The sequence below is a fragment of the Choloepus didactylus genome, chromosome 2, assembly GCF_015220235.1.
Source record: "Choloepus didactylus isolate mChoDid1 chromosome 2, mChoDid1.pri, whole genome shotgun sequence".
Classification (NCBI taxonomy): domain Eukaryota; kingdom Metazoa; phylum Chordata; class Mammalia; order Pilosa; family Megalonychidae; genus Choloepus; species Choloepus didactylus.
Window position 1 is genome coordinate 158,508,139 of NC_051308.1, and position 14,665 is coordinate 158,522,803.

The window sequence follows — 14,665 nt, forward strand, 5'->3', positions numbered from 1 at the left end:
ATAATTTGAGTAGACAGTGTGCTCTTGCTAGCCTGGTTTTGTATATTGCAGAGTAAACTTAAAAAAAAAAGGGTCTTTAGAAAACAAAGATGGTGTCGCATTACATTCCTTAAAAGCAAATTAAGCTAAATATCGATTCTAACTAATTTAGGGAAAAATTAGGTATGATCAGAAGTAACAAATGGAAGACATTTCAAAGTATTTGAATAGCATTGTAAATCATATTCCCACCAATTTAAAACTATAGATATTTGTCATTTGGATTCTTTTTTCCCACTGGCAGCAGAAAGCATAAAAAAAGCAAAATGAGTTTTTGGACAAGCTGGTTATTTAAAGATTAGCAGGGCATTGTACTTAATAGGCATAATATCTCTAAATCTGTGTGTGCGTGTCTGTGTGTGTGTGTGTGCAATGCTTGCTTAGCCTGCTTTCACTGTGAGGGACTGAAATAGAAAAAAAAAAGGTGAATCTGTTTTCTTGTTTCCTAGTACCAGTTTCCAGAACTCAGAAGAAATTTTAAAACTGAACTATATACAATTTTCTTAATAACCATTTTTTGTTTGGTTGGTTTTTTTTTTCCATTTATTTATTTTATAGGCATGATGGAAGTGAATTAATTTTCCATCTTTCATGGGAGAGGGAGAAATTCTTAAAATTGGTCATATTGATATGAATTGTGATTTTTTGGGGGGAATGTCCCTGAATTTATCTAATCTAAAAACCATCTTCTGGCACCTACACCCATAATGGAAAATGTCCTCTGAACACAATGGTTGTCTCAAAGCCTTTTAATGACCCTTATTCTGACGCCATTCTTTAGAGTTCTATTGATTTTATTCAACTACGGTGTTTGCCAAATGTGGCTGTTTGCCTTCTAGGCCCACAGTAGATTTGAAGTAGCAAACTAAATGGGGTGGGCAGAGGGGCTTCTTACAGGTGCAGGGACTGTTGACTGTGGATGACTGGCAGCCTCATCATCGAAGTGGCTTAGTCGGCTTTCACTGTGAGGGCTTGGAATAGAGGGGAAAAAGGAGAGGAGATGAGTCTGTTTTCCTATTTCCTACAGCCAGTTTCCAAATCTGCTGTTGAGTGACCTGGGGGCAATGGATGCTCACCGTGGTGAGTTTCAAGGACAGGGGGAGTGTGATCAGTAAGCTTCACTTCATGAGGAAGGGAAGAAATGCTTTTAAGCTAAGGTTCTCCAGAGGACAAACTGATGTGGAACCCTATCCTCTGGTGATAGCTAAATGAGGCAATCAAGCAATCCCCACTCCTACCCCCATCTGTGGTGGCGCCCCTCTTCCCCCAGCCCCTGCTTCCAAATGAGGACCAGTCATAGATAGTCATGCTCTTCCCGGGGGGAGGTGATCATTTGGGACTTTTTGGTTCAGTGTACAATAGAGTATGTTTCACTTTCTTTACTTTTGTGCTTTTTGTGATTAATACACAACTAATTAATATTGCAATAACAACCCTCACATTGTACACAATTGATTTCTTTTGATTCCACTTTGAAGGTTATGGCGTGGTTTGACCATTTAATGACTCCGCCATCCTCTTGCTGTGCATTTTCTTATTTTGTAAGTAAACGTAGGTAAGATGAAGTGAAATTGCCATTGAAGAATTCTCTGGGGAGAGACAGATAGGACCTTCCAGTTTTGCAGCTATGTAGGATCAATCTTAAAGCCTTTCTTGCAATAGAAATCTAGGGTGTGCAAAAAATTTTTTTTCCCAAAATGGAAACAGAAAGTTTTAGTGAAGGTTTATTATTAAAAATGCCAGGCTCGTGGCAAAAAATTAAGACAACTCTGAAAGCTATAAAGATCAAGAACTCTTCTCAGTGTGCCGCTCCTCCAGCCCACTCCCCTTGTTTCCACTGCTTCCCGTTCCCTTCCTCTGAGCTCAGAATGACACTTTGTGCCATCTGGGTGTCCAGAATCTTGTGTCCTATTCAGGTCGAGTTCCCTGTGCAGCATCCTGTGATGGTAGCCAGCCCTTTTCAGAATCTTTAATCTCAACAAAGAAACCTGTCCTTTTCTTTACATTCCCCCAGGCCCCTGCTTTGTGCTAAGTGCAGTTCATGTGATAACGTATTACATGCTTTCAGCTTAATATGGTAGCAGTCCTTGGTAAGGTGCAATGGAGGCTTTCAGAGGATAATGTCCTAATCCAAAGGAGTGACTCCAACAGGAGGAATTTCAGATCCTCAGGCAGCCTGGTTGGGAACTGTCAGTCTAAAGATTATAAAAAGTATACCTGGCAAATGGTTGCTACTCTGCCAATACACACACACCACTGACCTTACATCTTTTCTTAGACGCTAGAGAGCCCTTGATGTAATAGTTCGTGTAGTACTGAAGTACTGCTAGTCCTTATATATGATGCTTAAAGAGGAGGCTGGAGGTGGAGATGGTGTTTTGTTACTTACGCAGTTTATGATTTCCAGCTGTTGCCCCTAGTTAGACCCTAGAATTAGGTCTAGGCTGTGGTTCTCGCTGGTGTGCCTCTGCTTTAGATTTTACCTCATAACCTCTTAGCATCAAGATTTTCAGTTTTCCAAAGGCTGGCCACAAATTTAAAACAAGTGTCTAAAATCAGTTGGTAGAGTCAAAAGATCCAATGGTAGTAACAATAATGTTAAATAAATCATTTGCGGAATGTTTAACTGCTCATCATCTATTTGAAGTGTCTTAGTGTTTTTTTGGTTTGTTTTCTGCAGTAAAAATAAGTGAGATTTACTAGAGGTATATATTTTCATTCCCTTTCATGTATGTGACAGTCTCTTTTCTGAATTAATGGACTTCTAAAATGCTTGTGGGAAAATGAATATGAATTTGAATGCAAACTGCATCTGGAAGTGTTATTTTTAAAAGAGTTCTTTAATGTTGTAAGAACGTTTTCTCTTGACTATTCTTTTGATTTGTGCCTTACACATTTTAATGTTTCTAACCAAGAATATATACATATATATATGTTTTACTTTAAAATTTTACTTTAAAAATTCCACTTTGAGTAAGAAGAGAGCCTCCTTAGGATGAGGTCAACAACTTGACTTTTATGTAGAGTTGTAATTTTCTATTTTGGTAAATCAGACAGCTCTTGTGGCTTACTAGGCTAGTATTATTGCTTGTGTCCTGCTGCTTTCTCCTGGGCTAAAGACAAAGAATAACAGAGTGAACATATTTAAAATATATCCTTCTGTTTGATGAAATTAGTAGCTCATGTGCCAAAGTGAGACTATTCTCTGCAAGTGAGGGCTTTTATTGTTATGGATGTTTATTTGTGTGCCACTCACATGTCAAGATTTTTTTTAAATTGCATATGTGAATTTTTAAACAGATGAAAATATAATTTGGCTGCAAGTCTAACTAGATGAAATAGAAACGTGCAAGTCCTGAAGAAGAAGTTTCATGAAACTTGAGGTCCCAGTCTTGTACACATCCTGTCTCACCCAAACCCTGAGAAGGCTGAACTAACTTAAACATGTTCTAGTGAACGTTCTCGTCTCCCAGAAGGAGTGTTGTTCTTCCTTTTTATTCCCTATAATGTGTAAATGAGATATTAACCATAGGATTGTTCAAGATGTTTTGGAGACTTCCAAGCAAGGGTGAGGGGAGTTATAAGGTAATATTGATTAGGGATGTTGAAACATTTTTCAAAGTCTCTAGTCAGTTCTCACTTATAATTTTATCTTCCAAAATGTAAGACATTGCTTAATTTGATCTTTCTGCTTACCTTAAATTGCAGTCATTAAAATATCTCAGTGCTGTAATTGAATATGATTCTCCATACTTTAAAAATCAACATTGAACTCATGATATTGATTTTTGAGCATAACACTCAAAGTAGTTTAATTACTAGAGGAAAGCTCATTTATAGTCTAATTGGACTATTAGTGAGTATCTTAAACAGGTACTGAGAGAACCTCATTAAAATAAAAAATAATTGCTTCTTATCAATATAACTGACCTGTCACATGGCATCAGAAGGAAATTAGATCTGTTATCCAAACTTAATCATTATGAAGATATTCAGCCCAGTAGCTGACACATGGTAGAAGATTGCTTAGTAAATATTTATTAATGGAAAGACATGTGGCATCTGTTACCTCCTACTGCTGATGACTCCCAAGTTGATACTTCAATCTGGAGCTCCCTGAGTTCCTGACCCCGGTTTCTGGCAACCTTCTACATGGCTCCAGGCGGAGGAATCACTGACACTCTACGTGCCCAATGCCTAAAACTGAACTACTGTCTTCTCCTTCTGAACCTGTCTGCCCTCTGTCCCCACTGTTGGTTATCAGAACCATATGCTACCAAGTCACCCTGGATTCTTTCCTCTCCCTCATTTCCTAGATGCAATTATTCATCAAGTCTTAATCTCTTCCTTCTTACTACTTCTCTTCCCCATCAACTTCTCTCTGTCCCCATGACCACTGCCCTTTCGGTTACTTACAATTTTCATCTGAGTTTTGGCCACATTCTTTGAGTCTCCGTGCCTAGGCCAGTGGTTCTCACACTTTACTGTGCATTCCCCAGGGAGCTGGTCAAACCTGGAGATGCCCAGATCACACCTTCATCAGTTTCTCCTTTGTAGGACTGGCCCAGAAATAGGAATTTTAAGCAGGGACCCCAGGTGATTCTGCTGTAGGTGGGAGCAGACTTCTAGTTTCATATACTTGGAGTCCATCCTGAGCACATGATAAAACTTCTTTCTAAAATATGAGACGTGCCCACTCTCCTGATTAACAGTCTTCAAAGAGTGACCATTGTATAGCAGTAGTTTTCAAACTGTTCAGTAGCATTCCCAAAGGTTCCTCAGAGGTGCCTGTGTGTGTGTGTGTGTGCATGTGTGTGTGTGTGTGTGTGTGTGTGTGTGTGTGTGGCATGGGGGTGGGAGGCTGGAGCATGAGGCGGTGGATTCTGGTGGGCAGGGTCTTAAACCCACCCACTTCTGTCACTTGCTTTAGCAGAGCAGTTCTGATTTTGAAGTTTAATAAGACACTTCTTTTGGAAAAAGTGTTCCTTTACCTTACAAAATGGTTTAAAAACCACTGATCTATAGCAATGGATTTTAAACTTTTTTTTTTAAACTAGGACCCACAGTAAGGAATACTTGTGCATTCTACATCACAGTTTACATATATTTGTGGGTATATAAAAGTAACTGAAACAAGTTTCATGAAATATACCCTTACTATACTTGATGCACTCTGATATTTCTTATTCTATTTCATTTCATTTTTTTTCTTTTTTTAGGTTGCTGGTTGCAGTCCTCTAAATTGATTTCACAACTCACTAGTGAGTTGCAACTGAGTCTGAAAAATCTCTGAACCAGCCTTTCTCAATGGAGGGTACTTTATGAATCACGGAACATAGAAATATTTTCTTAATCTTCCCAAGGATGGAACAATAACTCATGCCATTACCCTTCTAGATTCTTGAGGGAGAAATTAATTCATCATATACAATGGTTGCCTTAGGGCAATTGGGCTTAATTCTCTCCCAGAACTGCTGTTTGAAAAAGGCTTATAGTGTCATCTATAGATGATAAATCCAAACTCCTGTGTGTCCACAGTGAAGGGAAGTGCCCTTCCTGGTCTGGCCCATGCCACCTCTCTGACTTCTTTTTATTTCCTCCATCACCTACCTGGGTTGAAACCATCCTGAACTGTTTGTAATTCTGCATTTGCATCATGCTGTTTCTCACTTCTGCGTGCTCGTTCTTGGCCTCCAGCACTCAGCTCCACCAATCACTTCAACTGAGGCCTTCTTTGACAGTCGGCAGAGTCATCACACCCAAGTTACATCCCTTAATCCCTGAAGGGCAGGACTCTGCTCTGCACTGCTAATGCAGTGCCGGGGACTGAGTTGGCTCTGACTTGTGTCCTCTGCCACTGAGTGTGGAGCTCCATAATTAGTTCTAAGGATACAAGGAGGTATAAGGCAGCCTGTGTACTTAGTTGCTTATAACAGGCAAGAGAGACAGGACATGTATATTAAAAGCAAGTTCTAGTATAGCACCATGCTTAAGAGCTTGCAGGGAGAAGTCAGACCTGGCTTCAAATTATGGTTCTACTAATTGGCTTTTTGATCCTTCAAACCACTGAGCCACTCTAAACTTCAAATTCTTTATGTATGAGACTGGGATAATAATAACAGTAGCAACCTCATAGGGTTGTGAGTTTAACACAGGGATGCATGTAAGGCCCTGAGCACACTACCTGGTCAATAGCTCTCCGTAAATGTTGGAGCAGAATTAAGTGGGTAATGTGCCCAGTACCATGTGGGTGTGATGGATGGTAAGTGCCCCAGGAGTTGAGAGGAGGGGATGGTTGCTGTGGATTGGAGAGATGGAGAGGTCCAATTGAGGCAGAATATGAGCTAAGCTCAGAAAGAAAAGTAGATCGTAGATTAGGAGGTGGGAAAGCGTTCCTGGCAGAGCTAACCAGGGAGGGAAAGGCCCAGAGGAGGACTGTGTGTGCCTTGTCTGTAGACCAGTTTGGCTGCTAGTGTTTGCACATTTATTTATGCTTATGATGTGCTCAAACATTTTCTCAAGTGCAAGTTGAAGATACTGATCCCTAGAGATGCTTATCTTCTTGTTTTAAGGTATTCTGACCTCTCTCTCTTTTTGCATGACTTTTTGCTGACTCTTTACAGAGTCTATGATTTTGCTGATGGGTAAGCATGGAGAAGTGGTTTACAAAACTGGCTGTGCATCATAATCACCTGGGGAATGTTTTAGTACTGCAGATTTCCAGTCCTACCCCAGAGATCCTGACTGTTGGGTCTGATATGGGACCAGGGTATCTGCATTATTAAAAGCCTCCTCTGAAAACTCCGATAGCCTTTGAGGTTTGGGAACCATTTACTTCAAGAATTCATCTTAATCTGTTTTTAGCCATATTGCTATCTGATAGTGTTTGTATTTTATGGGGAGTTGAAACTCACAGTTTCATAGAATTTAGCAATTTTCTATCGGAAGGGACTTCAGAAGTCATTTAACCCTATCTCTCATTTACGAAGAATCCTTTCCTTTGTATATCTCAGGAAAAACCCCCATGAAAGCAATCTCTCTGACCACAAAACAACATTCTCCAATCCTAAATAGCTTCATTTACTTAAGAAGTCTTATATGCAAATTCTGCCTTTTTGTATTTTTCCATTTGTTTCAGGGTGATATTCTGGAGTGACCTGGGTAAGTCTTTGCTTCCTTTTTCTATGAGATGGCCCTTTAGGTTTTTGGAGGCAGCACATTGTATCTTCCTTAACCATTTCTTCTGCAGGAGAAGCATACCTAATTGTTTTTCAATAGTTCTCTGATAGACCCCTCTGGACCCACTCGTATTTGTTAATGCCTGGTTTTAAAAAAATTAAAAAGTGATATAGGCTTGGCCTGACCTCTTCTTGCTAACCCTCCTTGCCCCAGCAGTCATCATAGTCTTTTCTAAATGCTCAAAAAACATTCCTTTTACTTTTTCTTTCTAGACTGTATTGAGGATTGATGGGGGTCTACTGATGTATATTTCCCAGGATCCATCACTGCCCCCTTTTAAGAATTAGGACAGTTGCCCATTTATATGTTTCTGACATCTCCCACATTCTCTAAGAATTCTCCAAGATTACAGATTCCCAGGGCCAAAACCATTCCTGACATTTTCTTCTCCTTTTAATTTTTTTTTTATTTTTTTGGCCTCCTACCTATCTGCTGACATATAATAAAAACTCCAAAAGAATGAACTTAGGTCAACTGTACATCCATCCTGAGATGTGTTTGGAGAGAGAGCTTGGCTGGGTGGAGGAGTCATGGAACAGCTGTGTTTTCCAGGGTTCACTGTTGGGAAATGTAATCATCACCTTGAGCCCATGTCTCTGTGGCACCCATTCTCTAGTTAGCAGAACAGGGTGTATGGGTTGTTCCGTCAGAAAGTCTTGCCCTTCGTTTATCACTAGAACACAGTATAAGGTCAGCAGATTTTTATTTTTCTTTTTACCGCATGGCCAACTTATATTTCTGTTGGAAGTCTCCCTTCCTCCCTCCTCCTTTCTTTCCCACCCTCATCAAAAAATCTTTTGATTAACAGACCAAAGAATTAATTGTGATACATATAGCTTCATAGTCAAACATGATGTATCAGAAGTACCCTCCCATCCCCCCACTCTCACTTTAGTAATAAGATCCTTTGTGGTCCACTTCTGAGCAGCCTAGCATATAGACAGGAGCCCAGGATCTGGTCCCAGGATGCTTGGGTTCAAATCCTGGCTTTGCTACTTACCAGCTGTGTGGCTTTGAGCATGTTCCTTAATTTCACTGTTCCTCAGTTTCCTCAAGTTAAAAATGAGGATAGTATTAGTACCTATTTCCAAGGGTTGTTATGAGGATTAAGTGGCCTAATTCATGTAGTCTTAGAACAGTGCTTGCATATAATAATTGCTCTATAAAACTTGGTCTAGTTTTGATTGAATACATTATTTTGTTATTCAATGTGAAGGGAAAATATAGATGAATTACTGCATTATGACAAGCTGGGTATCAATTTGAAGATATATTTAATGTGTTTGGGGCCCCTGACTAGTCCAGACTAGAAATTCATGCTGAGGAAGAAAAAGTTTTTATAAGAAAGTCCATTTAAAAAATGGCAGCAGGGTTTCTAGAAAACATTGGCAATTTACTCTTTTCCTTTTTTTTTAATGTGTGTGTGTATGAAATATATCATTCAAATAAAATTATGTAAGATGTATGTAGTTTAAAGAATAACACATAAGAATAAAATGATTGGTTACCTGTGTACTTGGTTCCCTTCTTAAGAAGTATATTACCAAATCTTTAAAACCGCCTGTCTGTCCTACCCCAGCATCCCTCTCTGCTATAGAGATAACCATTTTCATAAATTTTGTGTTAATCATATTCTTGCTTTTCTTTAGGGTTTTACCACATATGGATAAAACAAATTGTTTAGATTTACCTGTTTGTTTTTTTAACTATACCGCAATTTGCATTGACTTGATTATCGATTTATTTGGATTAATTTCCTGCATTGTATTGTCTTCTTTCATTTGTCCCACTTTTTCTATGTTTCACTATTTTCCTCCCCTTTCTTGCCTTCTTTTGTATTGGAGTCTCTTTTCCTTTCCTTCAGTTCCATTTTTCCTCTTCCACTGGTTTGGAAGTTATATACCAATATAAATTCTGATGTGCACATTTAACAAGGTATATAAAGTTAATCAGGATTTTCCCTCCTTTCCATCATCAGAAGGACCTTGGAACACTCCCGCTGGGATTTTTTTGGAATTATGCAGTTTCACACAGATAGGGCTCTTTGCATCAAAGTTGGTAGCTGCAGTGTTTGATGTCTGGCGGGTTTAGTTCTGCCCTCTTGACAACACAGTAACCCTCTCTTGGGAAGAGCAGAGAACAAAACTGTTACTGTTAGAAGAAATGCAGACTGTTGGAGCTGTAAAGATGATCCAAACTCATGTTTTTCTAACTTTTTGACCGAGCTCAACAGTAAGAAATACATTTTATTTCATAACTGATCACACTTAATATGTAGAACTGAAATAAAATGAAACAATACTTCCCTCAGTCTGTGTGATACACTCTGAGCTACATTATTCTATTTCACTTAAAAAAAATAATAATACTAGTCTGAATCCATTAGGTTGATTCCACGCCCACTCCAGGATCCCGACTCACAGTTTGAAAAACCCAGACTTAGCCTCAAGTCCTCACTTTACAGCTTAGGAAGCCAAAGCCCAGGATGACAACATGGCTTTCCCAGAGCTGTGCAGTAAGTAGAAGAGATAGGACCCAAATCTTTGATCTCCTGTCTCCAAGTCCAGTTCTTTATCTACATGTGTCAGCCATACATAATAATACAAGATTGAGGGGAAAAAAGGCAGCCAGTGATGCTGTCTCCTAGACATTTAATTGGTGGAATAGTAATAACTACTATTTAGTAAACCCAACACAAAGTTGGGTGATACTCCCTGTTCCTGGCAACCCTCACAAAATAGGGATAATTCCCTATTTCATAGATGAGGGCATGGAGGCTCAGAGAAGTGAGGTAATTTTCCTTTTATCATGTAGTTCACAAAGTGAGGAGCTGGGCACAAAGCTCTTGGTTTTTAGCTCCCCGATACTGCTTCTATCATACTTGACTTGTCTTGCTTATTATTATATGTCTCAGAAGGCAGATAAAGCAAGAGGAGTATACTGTCCAGGACTAATTCTAACCAGTAAGAGCATCTAGTTGGTGATAGGGTTTATAGACTTACTTGTTATTCTGCCTCCCCATCAGCATTTTAGCTCCCACGTGCTCAGGCTTTGCTTTGCTCGCTGTCTAGTGTGGCTCCTGGCACTTTGTAAGCTCACAGTGAATAATTATTGATTGGATGAGTGAGTGCATTTAGAGACAATAAGGGCTTTGGAGAAAGGGGCCATGTCATGGCACAGAGGCAGATTGCACAGTGGCCAAGTGTGCCGTTTCTGGAAAAAGACTGCTTGGGTTCAAAATTAGATGCCTCTTACCAATCATGCAATTGTAGGCAAGTTACTTAACTTCTCTGCCTCACTTTCCTGGGGATAACGATAACAGTGCCCACCTTGTCGTGTGGCTCCATCAGTTAATAAAGGAAAGTGTCTACCCCAGTGCCCAGTTCATAGTAAGCACTACCTAGACATTCGCTGAGGTTATGAGGTGACCGTGATCCGAGGTTATGATAACTAATTAGGGGAATATTGAACCTATGTCTCATATTTTAGGAAAAAATGTCAGAAAGTTTAGTTGTAAGCGAAGTATGATCAGGTTGCTAGAGTCTCAGAAAGAGATCACCACTCCTGTGCAGTTGGAGAGTCTATAAAGTGCATTTCTAACTATCTCATCATGAAAGGGAAAGATTTACTTCTGAAAAAAAAGATCTAAATCTGGAGCAGATTATTAAACAGGTGGCCTGTGAATGCATCAAAAAGAATATAGTGCTTACTAAGCATCAACATGGAGTTATGAAGAATAAATTTTGAGCAAGTGACTCAGTTAAAAGACTAGGAAAATGCCATAGACACAATGCCTTGTTTTCAGAAAAGCATTTAGGAAATCTCATCTAGAGAACAGCAGAATGCTGGGTTAAATATGTAAGCCCTGCAGTGAGAGAGGCCTTCCCAACCAGGAATTGGGCCTTGGTTTTCTTATCTGTAAAATATGGATGATGATGGCAACAGCCTCCAAATTCAAAGAATCCAAAGAGATCATCTATACTTGTGAAGCACAAGGTCAATGTAAGTTCTTCATAATAATGAGGCCTGGAGAGATGAATAAGAAAGTGAAATAGAATGTGCTTAATAAACAAGGTTTGCCTCTAACAAGCCCAGGTCTTGATCAAAGCTCAGATGAAGGAGGGAAGTTTTCTTTGCAGTTGTCTAAACTAATCCTTCCCTTCCCTTGACACCCCTGGCTGGAGACTGGAGGAGAGGAGACCTAAGTGAGCAGCCTGAGGTCTGAACGTGTGTTGCTTCCTTTTCTCCCCTCCCCCCCACCCCAGGGGCATTCGTCGTGTGCTGGACCCCGGGCCTGGTGGTTCTGCTGCTGGACGGCCTGAACTGCACGCAGTGTGGCGTGCAGCACGTGAAAAGGTGGTTCCTGCTCCTGGCGCTGCTCAACTCCGTCATGAACCCCATCATCTACTCATACAAGGATGAGGATATGTACAGCACCATGAAGAAGATGGTCTGCTGCTTCTCTCAGGAGAAGAACCCAGAGAGGCCTCCCTCGTGCCTCCCCTCCATGGTTCAGAGCAGGAGCGACTCGAGTAGCCAGTATGTGGAAGATAGTATTAGCCAGGGCATCATCTGCAATAAAAATAGCTTGTAAGCTGTGGATGCCCCTCTACCCACCCAGGCCTCCGCTGGGGAGAGACTTAAGAATGGTTACCTGTCTCTAACAAAGCCTGTGTACAGTGTTATTCAAGGTCTGAATCAATCATTGCTAGATTTAAAAAAAAAATTTTTTTTTTTTTACATAGTTTAAAAGCAGGGGCAGTAAAGAGAGGACACAATGCATTTAGAGAAAATGCACAGAAACAGGAGGCGACAGCACAGTGGATGGATTCCTGCTTGTTGTCCTATGAATTGCTCAGCGTTGCCATGCATTCTGGACTCTGCCATTACCTTGTAACCATTTCCATCATGTTTTAAAAGGATGCTGTTAAAGGGCTTAGGCCAAAATAATAAATAAATAATGTTACTTGAGCCACTCTATGTAACTGCTTGTAAAGCCTATGTAGTTCTTTCTGCATGCATTTAATGCTTTAAAAAATGCTTCAGCGATGGTATCTTCTCCTCCAAGAAACTGTGGCCAATAGCTAGATTTTCAATAGGAATCCAAGAATAACAAACCAGTAAGGGCTTCAGATTAAACTTGATTTTTAACTGAAAGAACATTCTGAGTAACAAAGACTTATTTAAAAATAACAACCATAAAGTTAAACGTTAAAAACCTCTTTTGAAGTGATAAAGGAGCTTGATGTGGTCCTTTAGTGTGTGTGTGTGTGTGTATTTGCACATGTGTATTTATACAATTAGATTTTCTATTTAAAGGCACCAAGGATAGGGATGGTGAAATAAATTCACTGGCCACCTAGATTTTCTTCTAATCCTGAGTGGTAGGTGTAGAAATGACCTGTTGCGCTCTAAAACAAAAGAGAAAAAGGTGACTCATTTGAAAACAGACATTTTTATATAGCCAAGTAAGTTGTACTGTTTATATACAGCCAAGTAAGTGGGCTGAATCCTTTCCGTATAGGATCAAAAATGTGCTCTATTTGAGCCCTTATTTTCTGTTACCTCCACACCATATTTTATCCAAGGTTACAATATATCTCTGGTGCTTGTTTTACTTGTGGCCTGAATTTTGATCTGGCTTTTGTTTTGAATTTTTCTCCTTCAAAGCCCTAAGTAGGCAAAATGAAAGGCAAGTCAATACGAAAAAATATATAATGTTTCATACACATAGACTACTGACCAAAGTTTTCTATGTAAAGCATGTAGAGTATATTCTGATTTTATTAAAATAAGAATAACATCAAGGCAGATATTATAGTATTTATGTAGGTTGCGAAAGATGTTTACATTTTTTTTTGCTATTGTGATGTAACACATTTATGTGCAAGAACTACTTGTAATAAAAGGGGTTGAGAAGTCATGCTTTTAGACACAATGGCCCCAAATAGAGAGTATTATGATTTCAAGGTCTAGATTTCACAAACTCTGTGTAGTGACTGAGTCTATCTGAAGCTTATATCAAAAAACTGCTTATAAAATAAAATAAAGATCTGTTCTATCTTGTTGAGGTGCCTTATTGCTTTGTGTATTTTCTGTGTGAAAAAATAGTTTGTGGTAACCATAGCATATTTCTATTGTAGAAGAAAAATCAAATTTACCTTGAAGTACATATTCTGAATGTTTTATGTAAGCAGTTTGAATCTACAGCTGGCCAAAGGGTGGAGAATTGAAATTGAATTCCAGTCCCCAAATAGCTACTAAGGGATCTTTAAAGGTTTTATTTTGAGGAAAGCACCATTTTTAGTACCCTGCAGTAGAATGTCATATTCAGTCTGGTGTCTGGAGGGGATCCAAAGTGTGGGAACTCAGGGTGGCAATATATACCTTTTGTTTTTATGCACACATATTTTAGCAATGATGTGAGAGTAGAGAAGTCATTTATATTTGTAAATGATAAGTGCCAGAGGCCACATGTTTCACCAGAAACATTCAGCAAATCCATCTCTTAGTTGGAAAGAAAAAAGAAAAAATATTCCTCCTCAAATCCTAGGATCTCAAGCTTATCCGCAAGTCATCAAGATTAGGATGATCCTGAAAACTTGATCTAGACCCTTTCAGACCAGCCCTTGACTGGTCTGCATGGGATATTCCCTAGCCAAACAAGATTTCATTGTCTTCCTAGATTTATTGCACTCTCCAAAGAGTTCTGAGAAATAAGTATTGATGTTCAGTTCTCTATGAAGAACACCTGCTACAAAGAATGAACTTTTTGGAAATTGTTGAAAAATAAGAAAGTGAGTGGTAGATTTGGGGCAGTTTGTGACCTGTCCTAAGCGTGAGATGCCATTTGTGTAATTCCGTTTGTGTAATTCCAAATCAAAACAATGCTGACTTCCCTGAACAAGATGTCTGAGTAAGACACTTCAGAGAGAGCAGAAAAGTGGCTGCCTGAGGAAGAGATTGGCTGGCTGTAGAGTATACAGTGCAGTGCCCAGGACTAGGAAACGGTTTCCTAGGGAAGAGGGGACCTTTGTTTCTGTGTAGATGATGGAATTCCCAGAACCACAGGCCCAGGTCCAAGACAAGTGCCAGAAGGATCCAGGTGGCCCTGCACTTTGGCCTGAATCTATTCTCTGAAGTCGCTGTGTGACTGTGTGGATAAGTATTCACACGGGTCCACCTGCAAATACTGAAAAAAGATATTTTCTTTTTTTCCTTACCTTTTGTTTGTTTGTTTGTTTTGTTTTTGTTGTTTTTGTTTGTTTGTTTGTTTTGTTAGCTCCTGGCATTCAAGAAAAGTTCTGTCATAACTCTAGCTGGATACAAGCTTGAGTACAGGTGCCTCAGAGTCTAAATTCAGGGGATAATACATTAAAATATAGAA

The 14,665-nt window shown here is 39.5% G+C and overlaps 1 protein-coding gene across 1 annotated transcript in view; it reads left to right on the forward strand.

Annotated features, from left to right (window-relative positions):
- LPAR3 (lysophosphatidic acid receptor 3) overlaps nt 1-13,663 on the forward strand; it is an 82,919-nt gene extending 69,256 nt beyond the window's left edge. The window contains exon 3 of the mRNA XM_037826756.1: nt 11,544-13,663. Coding sequence (XP_037682684.1) covers nt 11,544-11,872 — 329 coding nt within the window. The 3' untranslated portion in view covers nt 11,873-13,663. The remainder of the gene's footprint in view (nt 1-11,543) is intronic.
- Nucleotides 13,664-14,665: the final 1,002 nt, after the last annotated feature.